Genomic DNA, 19,987 nt, shown 5'->3' on the forward strand with positions numbered 1-19,987 from the left:
TAAGCAAAGGTGACTATTATTGCGAAGTATATATGTTTTTAGAATATATAATTTACTTTAATTTAATTTATGCTGATTTTAGAATTATTCTATTACTAAAATAGAGAGGGGTGAAATGCGCAAAATAATGAAAATAATTGTACAATGCAAAAGTCTTATTACTCTTAATGCAAAAGTTGTTTGTGTTTATTTGGTCTATAGATTTTACATTAAAACTATGGAGCCAATTTTTAGTACCATAAAGATTTTTTTGCATTGTGGAATTATTTTATGCACATCATTCACATTAGATATGTGAAAAAAAATATTAAATGTATTAATTACATTCATAAAGTACAATTGTAAGTACATATTAAGGTAAAATTTATTGTATTGAATTTACGCTTTTAAAAATATTTAGTAGTGATTAAAACTGTAGTTTATAGCATACATACTCATTTATTTATTGTTTATTTATTATTTTTTTGCATTTCTGAAAATTAACCATCATGACAATAATGTCACAATGCAAAACTTCTTAATTTTCTTAGTGCAAAATATAATGATAATGGGGTGAAATATGACCTGGACATTTCTTTGGGGATTCACCCTTGAAAGTATAAAAACAAATCACATGAAAAAAACAACAACTTCAAAATATCATTTGAACGAGAGGCAAAAACTACAGTATATCATGCATGTTTGATACAGCTTAGATCTTTATTGTTATATTTAGTTTAACCTCTGGGCTGAAACTACCAGCCGACATGAGATTGCATCAGTTTTCATATTAATCGAAGAGATTTTCGTAAGAAAAGTACAGATGTTTGAGCGATCCAGCACAGAAGCTCAACTTCGAAAATGTACATAGAGAGAATAATACTTCATACCCAATCTAATGAAGTTTCAGTGGAAAAAAGACAGAAAAACAGATTTGAAAGTCATTTAGAGTCATTTATGGTTTAATAATTAAAAGTGTGACGTTTGACACTGTTTGCAATGATTAAAGGTAAACAAAAGTGCAAGAATTGAAATGTTTTATGAACATTCACATAAATGTCAGCTGTGTTCGAGTTCATTTTGTGTTACATATGTTGGTGGTTAAACTGGATTGTGATCTACAGTAGACAAAAACAGTTCCCTGAAGAGTCAATTTTAGTAAAATAGATGTTAAAGACACAAAAAGAGCAATAATTCTATAGAAAAATGAACGTTCAATGAAATCCCACGTCTTTCCAAGTAAATCTTTTAAATTTGTCATGAACATGTGCAGCAATTTTTAGAAGCATTTCTATTTTTCATAAAAAAAGAAATTATTTAATTACAATTTTTTTATTACAATTTAACACATTTTCCTCTTGATTTTGGGCCTGAACATATTCTTGACAGGTTTTGTTCGATTTACCTTTAAAATGTACAACTCTCAGCTCGTTAAAGAAAAAAATGACTTCTGTCAGCTTCGTCAATTCTCAAGTATCACTGAATCACTGTGACTTCACTAAAATGACGTCACACACCACTGTGATGTCATAATGTATGACATCCTCTGCTTACTGTAGTGTGACACCAGTGCATTCTATCACATTCTACTCTCTTTTTGTTACATTTTACATTATAAGATGGAAGCTAAAAACAATGTAGTATTAATGGGAATGGCGTTATTTACAATGCGCAGAATGTGAGACGTGTAATAAAAGGAAAGCTAGAAAACGGTGTGCGGCGAGCGCTTTATACAGGCACAAACCAGCCATTTACTAAACAGAAAGAGAGAGAAACACACAAACACACTCGCACCGAAGCCGTCTGTACCCTTGGATCATTAATGCACACAAAATGTGCAATTCAGTGCAAGGAATAGACAACGAACGAAGGAGAATTTAAAGTAAGTTAGAAACAGCGCTGGTCAGTCATAATGTTTGTAAACAGGTTAGAATTCTCTCAGCTCATTGGCCGGTGTTACGTTAATCGCGAGCGGTACGCAAATGAAAAACATTCTAGAAGCTGCCTGTTGTCTTAAATCGGCATTTAGAAAGAAATAAAATAGAAATTTAAATATAATAATAATAAGATATTTCACCCAAAAATTATAATTCGGTCATCATGTACTAATCCTCATGTCGTTACGAACCCATGTGACTTTCTTTCTTCTGTGGCTCACAAAAGATGTTTGAAGATGATCTTTTCCACTCAATTAATGCACAATTAATGTATCATAAAAGAAGCCCATATTATTAATGTGCTACATTCAAAGTCTTCTGAAGCCATGCAATAGCTTTGTGTGAGGAACGACTGAAATGTTAGTATTTATTCACTGAAAATCTTCCGCTCTTCCACACTTCTTAAATCGCATTTGTGCATGTTCAAATGTGGTGCGGGAAGATATTAATAACTCCAAACACTATTGTTTGTTGCGTCTTTAGCATGTTTAAATATACAGAAGGGTATTCAAAGCACTCCAGAAGACTTGGATTATATTACATTAATGAGCATTTTAAGGTGACTTTTTGATCACTTTTGTTCAATGGAAAACATTAATTTCACATTGGTTTGTAACAACATAATTAATGGCAGAATGTTCATTTTTGGATGAACGGTCTCTTTAATTGGCCCCAAATCACAGATATATGTTAATTAGTGCTATAGTGCTTGCTAGTTATTTAATATATGCTAATTAACATGAGTGAAATCAGTCTCTTAATCAGTATTTTTGTCTCGTTTTCCCAGCAAAAACATCAAACATTTCTAAAAACAAGATTTTTTGGAGACACAACCTTATGTATTAATACTAAATTGTAACTTGCAGTAGATTCTTGTTTTTAAGCAACCTTAATACATGTCAGATTTATGCTTTAAAGGTTTATTCTCTTGCAACAAGGCTTATATCATCATACACAAATGTCAATTTATCTTGTTTAAATGATGTTTAAATATTTGCACTGGAAAAACAAAACAAAAACAAATGTATTTTGGAAAATAATATTTAGTAGTGTGATTGATAATTATGGATAGAAGGAATACATACACATACGCACAAAGAGCATACTTGCATATTGTGCTTTAGAAGTACCTCGAGTTCATGTTTGCTAAAATCCATCATACCTCATAAGAGAAATGAATGCTCTGATCCAGCTACAATTGTCAGAAAAAACAAGGACTATCACACATTCACAAACACACTCAAAGTTGGACTGTCCGTTTTGTGTAGACTCCAAGTACAAGGGAGTATGACAGGAGATGACAGATCCTCAATATATATTTGTTGGCGGAGTGTGGGCGGAGCATTCCGAAACAGCCAGTCAACGGGGAGAGAATCCTGCCGCAACGCTGCTGCCAATCACCTGCGTCATATCCCAGATCTGCAGACAGGCCAATCAAACAATTAGCTGAGAGGAATAATCAGAGGTGAGGTGAGACAGAGGCTACGTCAGAATGGAATGCACACTATATATTATGCAGTATACACTATAGTGCCTACATTTCTTTTTAAATAGTATGTGAAACAGTTAGTTAAAAGTGAGCATTAAAAAGAAACACATATACATATATATGTATATATAAAACAGGGCTGTGCTCGCAACTAAATAACAGTGCACTGCACGCTACCTCCTATTTTTTTTCATTTGAATGTGAAACCGTTTCCATAAAAAAAAATATATACATATATAATGTAGTATGCAGTATGCTATTATTCTCTTATATATGCCCGTACTGTATTTTCTCATTAGAAAGCATCACTACTGTCTTTTACTGCTCACTTTACATAATACATACCGTTTTACATGCTATTTAAAAAATATAGTATGTAGTACGCAGTATTCAGTATGCTAATATTCCAATGCCAACACAACCCTGAATTTTTTTTTTTTTTTTAAATGCATTTTCTCATCAGAAAGCATCACTACTGTCTTTTAATGCTCACTTTTCATAATGCATACTGTTTCACATGCTATTTAAAAAATATAGTATGTAGTACGCAGTATTCAGTAAACTATTATTCCAATGCCAACACAACCCTGAATTTTGTGGGGTTTTTTTATACATTTTCTCATCAGAAAACATCACATAATAATGCACTGTCTCAAATATTATCTATAGTAAAAATAGACGGTAGTATTATATAGGTAGTATGCAGTATGCAGTAATGTATTTCACTGCAAACACAGCCCTGACTCTTGTGTCTTTTGAATGTATTTTCTTGTAAGAAACATTACTACGGTCTTATTTAATGCATACTACATATAATTTTGTTTATCATTTAGAAAACGAATATTCAAACTTTTTGCAGTCCAACCAAAAAGTCATGAAAAACACCCAGCACGGATATTACTTCTTATTTTTGTCTCACTTAAAATGAAAGGTGAAGTCATCCAGGTATTTCATGTATACATAGTTCATACTTCAGAAACAGAATGAGTAGTATGATCGTCTAAAGCGAAGTGTGTGAATGACCTTTACAACTCGATCACTTCCACACGTGACCATCAGTCCTCGGCTCGGGTCCATGTCCATGTGAGCAATGTTGTGTTTCCCCTCATGAAACGTTGCCAGAGGAGTCCGACTGCAACACATCAACACACAATGAGCAAATTTATTTATTAAAAGCAAGAAAACAAGAATCAAATCAAATAGTTTTTTCGGTCCTCACTGAAATCCAAATACTGCAAACAAATCACAACAAATCAGGACATATTTGAGGTTCATCAGGTAAGAAGTGGGACTCGACATTCCAGGTTCAATTCCGATCCACTGATTGATTCTGTTTTTCTTAACGATTCTTTCACAAGTATTTTAGTGCAAGAAATGCGCCGGTTTCAATGCAAGCTCAGCTCAATTTTGACGTAATGTTGATTAGATACCACACAAAAAAAAAAGACTCGTCCCTTGTTTCTTAAAATAAATAAATAATCGTGGTTACTTTAAAGCGTTATAATGGAAGTGAATGGGGACAGAATATATACATTAAAATACAGTTTATTTCAAAAGCATACATTATTTCATTGTTGTAAATGCATGATTTTAGGGTGATAAAAATCACGAATCATGGAGTGGTGGTGGCGTAGTGGCTAAAGCACAGGGCTGTTAATCAGAAGGTCACAGGTTCTAACCCCACATCCACCACCATTGTGTCCTTGAGCAAGGCACTTAACTCCAGGTTGCTCCGGGGGGATTGTCCCTGTAATAATTGCACTGTAAGTCGCTTTGGATAAAAGCATCTGCCAAATACATAAATGTAAATGTAAATGAATTAATAATAATAATAATAATTCATTATATTTATATAGCGCTTTTCTAGGCACTCAAAGCGCTTTACATAGTATAGGGGGAATCTCCTCAACCACCACCAGTGTGCAGCATCCACCTGGATGATGCGATGGCAGCCATAGTGCGCCAGAACGCCCACCACACACTAGCTATTGGCAGAGAGGAGATGGTAGATTGATGTAGCCAATTCAGGGATGGAGATTAATACAAGGCCATGATAGATGGGGGCCAATGGGGGGAATTTGGCCAGGACACCGGGGTTACACCACTACTCTTTACGAGAAGCATCCTGGGATTTTTAATGACCACAGAGAGTCAGGACCTCGGTTTAACGTCTCATCCGAAGGACGGTGCCTTTTTACAGTATAGTGTCCCCATCACTATACTGGGGCATTAGGACCCACACAGACCATAGGGTGGGCACCCCCTGCTGGCCTCCCTAATACCACTTCCACTAGCGAATTATCTAGCGTTGTGTATGTTTTAATGTTTAATGTAAAACATCTTATCGTAGTTGGTTGGGACAAAAACACAGATTAACCTTTTCCTTTCTCATGTCAGGACACAATAACATAAAAATGTAACCGTGATAAAACTAATAAAATAACTCACTCTTCCTCTCGGATTGTGTCGTAGCAGTCGTCGCACAAGCGCACTTGGAACTCGAAGCCCATGATGGGGTACGTGGAGCGTTTCGAACTACACTTCCCACAAATGGCCTTACCGCACTTCCTGCAGTGATGCTGGAGGACAAGATATGACACAAGCATTACATGAACACTCAGACTATCTGATTGGTGGGTCTCTATTCAGGATTGTGGGTAGTGTAGTACTTCTATGAGAATTCATCAATTAAAATGATTTCTTAAAAATTAAGTTCTACAGAAGCATAAAAACTGTTGAAGTCAGAAGTTTACATACACTTTGTTAGTATTTGGAGGTATTGCTTTTAAATTGTTTAACTTGGGTCAAGTGTTTTGGGGGATCCTTCCACAAGCTTCTCACAATGAGTTGCTGGACTTTTGGCCCATTCATCCAGACAGAACTGGTGTAACTGGTAAGTTCTGTCCACAAATAAGATTGAGGTCAGGGCTTTGGAGGTATGCTTGGGGTCACTGTCCATATCGAAGACCTATTTGCAACTGAGCTTTAACTTCCTGGCTGATGTCTTGAGATGTTGCTTCAACATATCCACATACATTTCCCCACTACATGATGCTGCCACCCCCATGCTTCACGGTTGGGACGGTGTTCTTCAGCTTGCAAGCCTCACCCTTTTTCCTCCAAACATAACGATGGTCATTATGGCCAAACAGTTCAATTATTGTTTCATCAGACCAGAGGACATTTCTCCAAAAGGATCTTTGTCCCCATGTGCACTTGCAAACTATAGTCTAGTGTGACGCTCTTGTTATAGCCGCTCCGTATGGGACTCGAACCTAGGTCTCCTGCGTGGGAAGCGGGTGCTCTAACAAGGAGGCTAAAGGCTACAGCCTCTAGCATCAGTCGCTAGTGCACCTCTTGAGGTCAGGAGAGAGAGGTTTACACACTGCACAGCTATCTACCAGCTGGATCCCGTTACACTCACCCCCCTAAACCTCACTCCCAATCCGGGTCACGGCACCAATGTGACGCTCTTGTTCTACCCGCTCCGTACGGGACTCGAACCTAGGTCTCCGGCATGGGAGGCGGGTGCTCTAACAAGGAGGCTAAAGGCTACAGCTTCTAGCTTCAGTCGCTAGTGCACCTCTTGCACCTCTCTCTCAGCTGGCTCCTGTTACACTAGCTTTTTTATGGCAGTTTTGGAGCAGTGGCTTCTTCCTTGCGGAGCAGCCTTTCAGGTTATGTCGATATAGGACTCGTTTTGCTGTGGATATAGATACTTGTCTACCTGTTTCCTCCAGCATCTTCACAAGGTCCTTTGCTGTTGTTCTGGGACTGATTTGCACTTTTCACACCAAACTACATTCATCTCTAGGAGACAGAATGCGTCTCCTTCCCAAGCGTTATGATGGCCGTGTGGTCCCATGGTGTTTATATTTGTATACTATTGTTGGTACAGATGAACGTGGTACCTTCAGGCATTTGGAAATTGCTCCCAAGGATGAACCAGACTTGTGGAGCTTCACCAAAAATTTTATGAGGTCTTGGCTAATTTCTTTGGATTTTCTTAGGATGTCAAGCAAAGAGGCACGGAGTTCGAAAGTAGGCCTTAAAATACATCCAGGGAACACCTCTAATTCAGCGCATCTCCTATCAGAATCGAATTGTCTAAAGGCTTGACATCGTTTTCTGGAATTTTCCAAGCTGCTTAAAGGCACAAACTTAGTGTATGTAAACTTCTGACCCACTGGAATTGTGATATAGTCCGTTAAAAGTGAAACAATCGGTCTGTAAACAATTGTTGGAAAAAATTACTCGTGTCATGCACAAAGTAGATGTCTTAAACGATTGGTCAAAACTATAGTTTGCTAATATTAAATCTGTGGAGTGGTTAAAAATGAGTTTTAATGACTTCAACCTAAGTGTATGTAAACTTCTGACTTCAACTGTACATCATTCAACAATCTCTGAGCTCATGGTACGTCTGTCTTGAAAGGTTATATGTTGTTGTTATTATAATAAAGCAGATGTGGTACCTGTCGAAGCCCCAGTGTCTTTGAGTCCCACATCTGCTTTATATTCCAGAAAAATGGCTGTTTGCATTTCTGACACGAGTCGCTATCCAACCATTGTGGAGCCTGAAACAAAGAGATACAGAGAAAGATTATGTACCTGTCTATGACATTGTGAGTTTGAGTCACATTCTGGTTACAATAGAGATGGAATGCGTCTATGGTGACTAACGCAGTGGTTGCTATGGTAATGCTTTGAAAATGTTGTCATTGTTCCATAATTAGAATTTTGGCTATGGACTTGTTTAAGTGTGTGTTCTGACATGTGTGTATTATGCATGTGTCATTTTTATGGTCTCATTTTAGACTACATGGAACATTTGCACCTTTAATAGTCCTGCAACTCTTTCCTGAGAAGTTGATGAAACATAACATTCTCTTTTGGAAAAACAATTCATATACATATGGATGTTTCTTCTACTTCAGACAGTTTCATGTCCCAGGGGTAGTTATTAAAACTAACAGATTTCAACCTTTTAACTTTTTGTTCTATGAAGGTCTAAAAATATGAGTTTAGTTCCCAGACGTGAGTTAAACATGATAAAATCATGCAGATACGGGTCAGGAGCTTCAGGTAATATTTACATCAACCATCAGAATGGGGAAAAAATATGAGTTTAGTTCCCAGACGTTAGTTAAACATGATAAAATCATGCAGATACGGGTCAGGAGCTTCAGGTAATATTCACATCAACCATCAGAATGGGGAAAAATATGAGTTTAGTTCCCAGACGTTAGTTAAACATGATAAAATCATGCAGATACGGGTCAGGAGCTTCAGGTAATATTCACATCAACCATCAGAATGGGGAAAAAATATGAGTTTAGTTCCCAGACGTTAGTTAAACATGATAAAATCATGCAGATACGGGTCAGGAGCTTCAGGTAATATTCACATCAACCATCAGAATGGGGAAAAAATATGAGTTTAGTTCCCAGACGTGAGTTAAACATGATAAAATCATGCAGATACGGGTCAGGAGCTTCAGGTAATAATTCACATCAACCATCAGAATGGGGAAAAAATATGAGTTTAGTTCCCAGACGTGAGTTAAACATGATAAAATCATGCAGATACGGGTCAGGAGCTTCAGGTAATATTCACATCAACCATCAGAATGGGGAAAAATATTAGTTTAGTTCCCAGACGTGAGTTAAACATGATAAAATCATGCAGATACGGGTCAGGAGCTTCAGGTAATATTCACATCAACCATCAGAATGGGGAAAAAATATGAGTTTAGTTCCCAGACGTGAGTTAAACATGATAAAATCATGCAGATACGGGTCAGGAGCTTCAAGTAATATTCACATCAACCATCAGAATGGGGAAAAAATATGAGTTTAGTTCCCAGACGTTAGTTAAACATGATAAAATTATGCAGATACGGGTCAGGAGCTTCAGGTAATATTCACATCAACCATCAGAATGGGGAAAAAATATGAGTTTAGTTCCCAGACATTAGTTAAACATGATAAAATCATGCAGATACGGGTCAGGAGCTTCAAGTAATATTCACATTAACCATCAGAATGGGGAAAAAATATGAGTTTAGTTCCCAGACGTTAGTTAAACATGATAAAATCATGCAGATACGGGTCAGGAGCTTCAGGTAATATTCACATCAACCATCAGAATGGGGAAAAAATGAGTTTAGTTCCCAGACGTTAGTTAAACATGATAAAATCATGCAGATACGGGTCAGGAGCTTCAGGTAATATTCACATCAACCATCAGAATGGGGAAAAAATATTAGTTTAGTTCCCAGACGTTAGTTAAACATGATAAAATGTCCCTTTGTGGACAAACAATTAATACATTTATTTTAAACAGACAAAAAGGTTCATTTTATGAGTAGGGCTACGGTTTGTGCAAGGGTTAGTCTACAGTAATCATAATTCAGTTTATATTAAATCTATAGAATTCTATTGATGTTCCTATGTGTGTGTTTGTGTACCTCCTCTCGTGTCGTGTCCATGTTCCACACTGTTATTCCTCCATCAGCGGAGCAGGAAACCAACTGATGGGTCAGTGGTAGATACCTCAATGCCTGGACCTTCTCACTGACACACACAGAACATGATAGTATAGCTACACGATAGTGTTTTGTTGTGCTTAACCGCTACTTGCTGGAAAAAGTAGATTGTTACTGGACAAATTTTGTTACGGTAGTAATTTAATTAATTCTGTGTGTGCGCGCGCGTGTTCTCACTGGTGTCCCTGCAGCAGTAATGTCCGTCCCCGTCTGCCACCGATGTCCCACATGATCACACTGTGATCAGACGCTCCTGAAAACAACCACCTCTGAACTGGATCCCAATACAATGCACCGACACTACCTACAGACAGAGAGACAGATATTGACACGATTTGTCAATTTTTACTTTAATATGTATTTATTAATTTTTTGCAATGCATTGGCAATACGTACTATCGTTTAGGACTGGGTAAAAATATTGATTTCCCAATGCATCGTGATCTTCATATTAATGAACTCGACATCGATTCTTAAATCCGAAGATCAATCTTTTACTCTATGCGCAACCCTCGACTACAATGAGAGGAAATGTCTCGCATTTGCAACCACTCATTTTACAGACGGCCTTTACAGAACGGCCGGTTTTCTTAAAGATACAGTACCGTTTTTTTAAGCACATGTTCAAAACTTAATGCCAACACTTGTAAATACTACAAATTATGCATGTAAACAAAACATATGTAACAAAAAATGATATGCTCTGCATTAATGGCTTGCCAAATAACACTCAGATGTCCGTGTGAGAGTTTGTCCATTTAACTAAGTAATGTGCATGTGCATTTGTAGGTGTGTTACCTTCATGTCCCTTTAGTGTGGAAATAACGGAGCACGTCTGTCCATCCAGTTTCAGCAGAGTGATCTGCCCTGAACAATCTCCCACAAAGGCATGCTGGGTATCATTATCATATCTAAAGTGTGTTGTCAGGAAACATCAAAGCAGGGAAGTGACCCTAAAAACAGTAAGGCTCAATTGAAAGGCTCTGTTTGATGTGTTTCCACCAGTCCATCACAATTTACAATGCACTGCCAAAATGCTGTTCATTAGAATAAAGTGGATATTGATGGGGATCTAGTGGTTAATGATCTGGATTGAAGGCCCAAAGGTCCCATGAACTCTACACACTCAGAAATAAAGGATCTTCAATGGTTCTTTGTAGTTTTCAAGAACAATTTTTGGGTGTGTAGTGTTCTTGAGTCCCAATTTGGAATGCCCAAATCCCAATGTGCTTTGAAGTCCTCTTGGTCGAGTAGTGATTCGCCTCAATCTGGGTGGCGGAGGACGAATCCCTGCTGACTCGTGCATCTTATCACATGGCTTGTTGAGCGCGTTGCCACGGAGACATAGCGCATGTGGTGGCTTCACGCCATCCACGCTCAACTCACCACGCACCCCAATGAGAACGAACCACATTATAGCAACCATGAGGAGGTTACCCCGGTGACTCTACCCTCCCTAGCAACCGGGCCAATCTAGTTGCTTAGGAGACCTGGCTGGAGTCACTCAGCACGCCCTGGGATAGCGAACCCCAGGGGTGGTAGCCTGCGTCTTTTACCACTGAGCTACCCAGACCCCTGAGTCACGATTCCCATTTGTAAGTTGCTTTGGATAAAAGCATATGCTAAAGGACTAAATGTAAATTTACATTAATGTTCAAGTTGATTTTGACTAAAGCGATCGCATCTGACCACCTATAGATGAACTGACGTTCTTATATTTATTAGCCTGTATAGGGCTGAATTGGTTATCTGATCACTTTGGGGCTGATCAGGGGAGGACTGGCCATCGGGAGAACCGAGGGGTCTGGTGGGTCGGCCGCGAAAGGGGCCGTATGGGCCGCTATAAGCTGCCGCGTTATGCACAGCGAACACCCCCTCCCCAGCAAATCTTGAATATATTTTAGGTATCAATTATGTTCATATGTACATCTATTTGAGTTTCTGTGACAGCTGAAGGACGTGCGCCCACTAATACATCATTGTCAGGGAGAAACTTGAAAAATAACACATTAAGCAGGAAAACAATTCTTTTCTGTGTCAAGTGTTTTAAAAAGTACCTTAAATGTAAAGTAATTAATTGTGCAATTACATTTCAGATGAAGTAATCATTCGAGTAATCTGATTACAATTGCAGTGAAGTCATTCGAATTTTAGATTCGTTTTTTGCTCACCCAACACGGAGTACGACAGGACACAGAATAAGCATGCAGAAAGGCTAGTGAAGTATTTAGAAATGTCTTCGGAACAGAAGGATACTGTAAACAGGAGGCCCAAGAGCTGAAGCTGTGACGTCCCAGCATTGATCCACTCTGAGTGCTCATCCAACTGATGCTTTTATCATGAGCCGTACTGATCAACCAATGACTCTCCAGAGAAAAGACCAGATCAGACACACGGTTTTGATGAACTGCAGACACACACACAAACAATACTACAATTATAGCCAAGGAATATTGTCTCTCTCTAACACACACACACACACACACACACACACACACACACACTTTCCTGGCATTATTCGTTTTTTTACCAGACATATTTTCCAGAGCTGCTCTGACTCATCCAGTCATAATCATCTTGTATGCGTGTGTGTGTGTGTGTGTGTGTGTGTGTGTGTGTGTGTGTGTGTGTGTGTGTGTGTGTGTGTGTCGAGAGAGAGTTCACATGAAAGTCTTCGCCCCAGGACATGCTGGGAAAGCGCAAATGATCCTCAAGTGACTGAGTGGGAAGAAAGGGGAGTATTGTGTGTACAATTGTCACTCAAGAAAACACAAACACAAACATACACCCAGAGGACACATAGCAAATGTCTCACACACACTTTAGTGTTTTGCTGTAAAGGAAACCCAACCCTCCATTTAAACGGTGTAAAGTGAGTCTGATTCACTTGCCACATTCTTCTGGTTTTACCTGGGTATGTTTTTACATGGTTCATTTTGTTGAAATCTTCTGACATGAGGAACTCCTGTGAAATTTAACAGAAAGGAAGAAAGAACAATGCTTATTATACAATTATACAAATGTCCTTAAGGGAATTATTTAATCCTAAAATGAATATTTGGTCATCATTTAAATGGTAAATGGTCTGCACTTATATAGCGCCTTTTTAACGTTAGCGGTTGTCAAAGCGCTTTACACTGCGTCTCATTCACCCATTCACACACCAATGATGGCAGACTTGCCATGCATGGCGCTAGCCTGCCATTGGGAGCAAATTGGCATTCAGTGTCTTGCCCAAGGACTTCGGCATGTGGAGTCGTGTGGGCCAGGTATCAAACCACCAACCGTGCGATTAGAGGCCGACCAGCTCAACCACCTGAGCCACAGCCGCCCCACTTACTCACTTTCATATAAGAAGTTTAATTTTGTTTTTATTTCTATTTCATTTACAATTTGATCTATTCCGAAAAGTCCGACAGAGTTGACCAAATTGAATATTTTTCCATCGTAACCACGTGTTCTTCCTCAGTTGAACCAGCCTCTATAACCTTAACTAAAATACCCACATTTATCCCACGATTCTATCAGACATGATCACACTGGGATGACGGAGATGACATTTTGAAGCTGTGAAATCAGAGACTTAAAAATATATAACACACACACACCAGCCCACGTGTCCTACTGTTGCATCCACCATGAGCAGGAGGTGGGAAAGGGGGACTCAGAGTTAGCGGACCACGACATTGTCCGAATTATTCATCCATATTCAAATAAATCTGACGGAGTTGACACAAAGTGAGGACACAACTTTGATATGACAGTTTTTTTTATGGAAAATATCTTTTAAAGTTTGCTATCTTACAGATCCCTACCTTTAATCTCATATTTATATTAATGAATTTGTTGCATTTTTAAACACTTTGTTTGGCAGTTTAACATTGTGACCTCTTGCTGAGGACAGGTTAAGTTAAATGTGCTTCCAAGTATAGAGCATGCATTTAAAAAAACATTTCTTTTAGATTTCACTTTTCCAATTACTTGATTTTTAACATAAAGATGACTTTTCTATGCAAGACAAGTTTTGTACCTTATCTCAAGAATCTAATAATAATAATAATAATAATAATAATCTTACACCTGACAGCATGACACTCACACAACTAAAGTACTGTTTACTTGGATCAAACTTCATGGATAGGAATTATGTCAATAGCATGCTGTTAACATCTTAAAATTGTAATTAACCCGCGATACACCCAATAATCAAAAAAAGTTCAATTGGATTAATAGGGCACATACAGTATCTCACAAAAGTGAGTACACCCCTCACATTTTGGTAAATATTTGATTAGATCTTTTCATGTGTCAACACTGAAGAAATGACTCTTTGCTACAATGTAAAGTAGTGAGTGTACAGCTTGTATAACAGTGTACATTTGCTGTCCCCTCAAAATAACTCAACACACAGCCATTAATGTCTAAACCGCTGGCAACAAAAGTGAGCACACCCTTAAGTGAAAATGTCCAAATTGGGCCCAATTAGCCATTTTCCCTCCCCGGTGTCATGTGACTCGTTAGTGTTACAAGGTCTCAGGTGTGAATGGGGGGCAGGTGTGTTAAATTTGGTGTCATCGCGCTCACACTCCCTCATACTGGTCACTGGAAGTTCAACATGGCTCCTCATGGCAAAGAACTCTCTGAGGATCTGAAACATTTGTTGCTCTACATAAAGATGGCCACAAAGAAGTTGAGTGCACGTGTTCAGCATCATATCCAGAGGTTTTCTTTGGGAAATAGACGTATGAGTGCTGCCAGCATTGCTGCAGAGGTTGAAGGGGTGGGGGGGTCAGCCTGTCAGTGCTCAGACCATATGCCGCACACTGCATCAAATATTTCTGCATGGCTGTCGTCCCAGAAGGAAGCCTCTTCTAAAGATGATACACAAAGCCCACAAACAGTTTGCTGAAGACAAGCAGACTAAGGACATGGATTACTGGAACCATGTCCTGTGGTCTGATGAGACCAAGATAAACTTATTTGGTTCAGATGGTTTCAAGCGTGTGTGGCGGAAACCAGGTGAGGAGTACAAAGACAAGTGTGTCTTGCCAACAGTCAAGCATGGTGGTGGGAGTGTCATGGTCTGGGGCTGCATGAGTGCTGCTGGCACTGGGGAGCTACAGTTCATTGAGGAAACCATGAATGCCAACATGTACTGTGACATACTGAAGCAGAGCATGATCCCCTCCCTTCGGAGACTGGGCCGCAGGGCAGTATTCCAGCATGATAACGACCCCAAACACACCTCCAAGATGACCACTGCCTTGCTAAAGAAGCTGAGGGTGAAGGTGATGGACTGGCCTAGCATGTCTCCAGACCTAAACCCTATTGAGCATCTGTGGGGCATCCTCAAATGGAAGGTGAAGGAGCACAAGGTCTCTAACATCCACTAGCTTAGTGATGTCATCATGGAAGAGTGGAAGAGGACTCCAGTGGCAACCTGTGAAGCTCTGGTGAGCTCCATGCCCAAGAGGGTTAAATCAGTGCTGGAAAATAATGGTGGCCACACAAAATATTGACACTTTGGGCCCAATTTGGACATTTTTACTTAGAGGTGTACTCACTTTTGTTGCCAGCGGTTTAGACATTAATGGCTGTGTGTTGAGTTATTTTGAGGGGACAGAAAATGTACACTGTTATACAAGCTGTACACTCACTACTTTACATTGTAGAAAAGAGTCATTTCTTCAGTGTTGACACATTAAAAGGTATAATCAAATATTTACAAAAATGTGAGGGGTGTACTCACTTTTGCGAGATACTGTACATAGACTACTGGATATGCACTTGGCATATTTTGAGCTTTTTTGCTTAAAAACTAATTACATAGCCTTTTTTATGTAAGAACGTTATAAATTAATACATTCTAAATAATTTAAGCAACAGTATTTTATTTAGAGTCAAGAAAAGTTTTAGGTTTTCCAAAAATCTAATAATTATTTTAATTTTCAGTTTTTGTCTTCGTCTCCTGAACGCTACTAAAAGATGTTTTTACAACAGATCCCGCTGTCTGTTGTCACTGATAAAGGAAATTAATTATACTGTATAACCTTTACTATCAGTCTGTTCCTCATAAAAACCAATCGTATGGATTTAGCAAAGCAGGAATATTAATATTTGATACTTTAATGGTGCTTTATTGATCTTGACAGCACCAATCCCTGCTTCTCTTTCATTGTATGGAATAGAGCAGCATGAGCATTGCGAAAACATCTCGTATTGCATTCAGGAGAAGAAAGTCATAAAAGGTATGCAATGGTATGAGGGTGATTCAATTATGACTGAATATAATTTTTTGGGTGAACTAAACCTTAAATACACAAGCTGTGTCATAATGGCCCTCAGGGGCCGATAGTGACTCTTACCACAATGGCTCCATTTTCCTGCCCAATGAAGATCCGCCGGCTGTCATGGTGATATGACATACAGGAGCATGGAGCTACAAAGAGAGATAGACAAAGTAAGGCGGGTTCAGATTTTATTTCCATCCACAAATGTAAACAATTCACCTTCAAATATATACAGTATATATATATATATATATATATATATATATATATATATATATATATATATATATATAATAACACAAATGCAAGTGCCAAGAGGTTAATTTGTGATATTTCAATAAGGTAGTTGATAGTTGAAATACCCTGGGTTGTGACAAGTCTTACATCACCTCAAACTATTTAAAAAAAAACAATTTTGACAATTATACATGCAGTTTTATGACCTCATATTTATTAAGAGACTACATGGGATATTTGTACTTGTCAAAAATCATTTGTCTCACCGCAGGACCATTTAAAATGAACTAGTGAAGGTGTAAAAATTGTGAAAAACTGAAAAGACCTTACAGGGCCTAAAATATACACCTTCCTTTAAATTCTGACGATCAATTTTGATGTTGATGTGCCTGTTGATGAAAACTACTTAACGTTGATTTGACGCAAGCTCTTGGTGAAATTCTCTCCATGTCAAAGTTTGTGCATTGTATTGAGGTGGTATGGTTGCTATGGTTACAGAAAGGCTTATCATAGCAACCATACCATTGTATGTGTGTGTATGCGTATGTGTGTGTGTGTGTGTGTGTGTGTGTGTGTGTGTGCAGAAGAAAATAAAAATGACTTTTTTTATTACCTCGTGTTCCGGCTTGATTCTACAGTTATATATTGGCCTCTAGAGGTGATATTAAAAACAATAACGAACGCCTCATGGGAATTTGCTTCACCTAAATCTGTCATCGTTGATAATATCCATCCATATTCTTATCCTCATTTCAATGCATATTTTGTTATTTTAATTTAATAATCGAGTGTTCTAAATTCTAAATTCTAAAAAGAAAAATGCAACCCATCAGCACAAACATCTTGTTTATAACTTTAGAAATTGTGAACAATAATAAAACTTAATAAATAATAAAACTAATACTTAATATAAGGAATTGTACCGGGGCAAAGTCGCTGTCATTTCAAAATAAAAGTCATTAGTGTTTCCGGCTTGTTTTTTCATGAAAGTCCCGTGTTATGAAATAAATCTTAATTTCTCCGGGTTATAAATGTCCTGGGATATCTCACTGGTCTCTGTGCCAGCTGTAGACTTTGTAAACAGCAAACAAAAATTTGACGCTTTTCACCTGTCAATCATTTTGCTCGTTCTCATAGTGTTGTATTTGAAGAGGATTATTGAGGCTGTGATTCATAATATCTGTCAGCTGAGGGCGCTATTGTGCCATTTTTGAATTTGACAGCCACAGGAACAAACAATGCTGCTCTTTTGCTCGGTTTTGGTCTCAAAATTATCTTTGGAGGGCGTTCTGGAATGAGGGGACGTGGCTAATTGTCACGTGAACGCTTCAGAACACTAAACAAAAAGTTTGGACAAAATGGATGTCCATGTCTGTGCTCCTCATAGATTTTTTTTTAACATACTATAAATCGGCTGAATCAGTTTTCAACCTTAGTTTTCACTATTGGCAAAATCCACTGTTAGTCGACCTCTGGTTTGGAACAACATTATAGTGTGTAAATTATGACAGAATTTTTATTGAACTATCCCTTTAAAGGTACCACAGACCTCACAGGTGATACTCACAGGACACTGTGTGGTAGATGCTGGGCCAGTACTGTCCACTGTCTCTTTTTAGCCATACTCGAATCGTCCTGAAATAAACAAAACAGCAATAATGAGCAGATGAATTACATGAACATATTTCCCTTAACAAAAATGTACCATAGTATCTTTAGTTTCAACAAAATACTTTTGGCACTATGGTTATTTTTTACTATTTTACTGCACATGCATCATGGTACATAATAACCCATTATATTATATATAATAAACCAAGAAAAGGCTTTCAAACATGTGTCAGATCTGAGCAAGTTCAAGTGCTTCTACTGAAAACACTGATGCAAACAAGCATGTATTTAGAACATGTACCATGGATCACATGACAACTAAATTCATAAACATGGCAACAATTTAGAAAATCAGAGTACATCACTGTATGTTATCCCCATAGTAGCTACTTTCTGAATATGCTGTTAAATAAGCATAATAACAAACAGTTAAATAAACACATAATCTGTGATTATTGTCATGTCTCCATTGGCTCTGCAAGCGCAAGTACCTGTCGTCGCTGACCGTGATCACTCCATCCTCTTTCGGGATGAGCAGGGCCGTGTTCACCGCGTCGCTGTGGCCCTCGATCTTGTTGAGCAGGACGGGTCTGGAGCTCTGCGGCCTCGAGTGGATCTCCGCCGCCATCGCTGTTTGCTCTTGTGTCAGCTGGGGAAGCTCAAGCGACAGCGAGGATTACCGTAAAGAGCGGTAAAAACGCGCATTCAAACACACAAACATACTGAAACTTTATAATAATGTGAATTGTGTGCTTTATTTTAATAAGACTTTATTTTGCATCGTTATAGTGTTTTGAGCATGATTTAAAAAAAAAAAATAGGTCTACATTTTTTATTTTTATTCTTCGTTATTATGTTTTAATCTATTTTATAACATTGTCATAATATTATCATTTTATCAGTATGTAAAAATAATTATTTATATTATTCTGGACATTCAAACTATTATAAATTATAAATATGAGGAATAATATTCATTTCAGAAAAATTAGGTCTTATAACATTTATATTTGTGTTATTTTTATATTATAATAACATTCTTAGTTATCTTAATAGTATGTAAAATATTTATTGTTATTTATCATATTCGTGTATATCAAACAATGAATTATAAATATGAGAGGAAATATTGCAAAACAAATTCCTATTTTTTTTTTATTCATCATTATTGTTATATTGTATTAATTTAATGTATAATAAAATGATTAAATAGTTATTATTTTAATATTAGTATTATTTATATTATTCTGATATATCAAACCATTTTAAATGATAAATTATATATTAGAACAAATATTTGTATTTTTTTAATCATAATAAAATTATTAAATAGTTATTAATTTAATATTAGTATTATTTATATTATTCTGATATATCAAACCATTTTAAATGATAAATTATATATTAGAAAAAATATTTGTATTTATATTATTTTGGTATATCAAGCCATTTTTAATATTTATAAAGATACTTTATACAAATACTTATATTTATAAATTGTACATTTAATTAGCTTATAGAAATATGATTTAACAATCATTATCATTCATAATTGTTTGCATATTATTAATTTGAAAATAAACATTTTCTCTACTTATTTCAGCATTCATTTATTATTTATATGATTTATTAATATAACATAATTATACTCCTTTTTATATACACATGCATTGGTATGAATATTGCATTTTATATACATATTATGTAAAGCCTGTATATCATTATTTATATTTACTGTACTATATATTTAGTTAATAATTTTTACATCATACATTAAAATTACAATTTTGGTCACACCCCCACATTTGTCATGTCAGAATAGCTCAGCATTGATTGGCAAGATGTTTTTCATTGAATAAATTAATATTTTTTTCCCCTCCTTTTTTTGGACAAGCAT

The 19,987-nt window shown here is 37.1% G+C and overlaps 1 protein-coding gene across 1 annotated transcript; it reads right to left on the minus strand.

Annotated features, from left to right (window-relative positions):
- Positions 1-682: 682 nt before the first annotated feature.
- Positions 683-18,736, minus strand: LOC127631888 (WD repeat and FYVE domain-containing protein 1-like). Its single transcript, XM_052110284.1, has 12 exons — positions 18,582-18,736; positions 18,047-18,114; positions 16,318-16,391; positions 12,863-12,917; positions 12,209-12,359; positions 10,751-10,863; positions 10,130-10,256; positions 9,875-9,980; positions 7,881-7,982; positions 5,854-5,984; positions 4,429-4,537; positions 683-3,335 (listed from the first exon to the last, which is right to left on the minus strand). Exons 1-12 carry the CDS (start codon positions 18,716-18,718, stop codon positions 3,276-3,278), a joined length of 1,233 nt encoding a protein of 410 aa, XP_051966244.1. The 5' UTR covers positions 18,719-18,736; the 3' UTR covers positions 683-3,275.
- Between the last annotated feature and the right edge of the window lie 1,251 nt (positions 18,737-19,987).

Source organism: Xyrauchen texanus, chromosome 38, assembly GCF_025860055.1.
Source record: "Xyrauchen texanus isolate HMW12.3.18 chromosome 38, RBS_HiC_50CHRs, whole genome shotgun sequence".
Classification (NCBI taxonomy): domain Eukaryota; kingdom Metazoa; phylum Chordata; class Actinopteri; order Cypriniformes; family Catostomidae; genus Xyrauchen; species Xyrauchen texanus.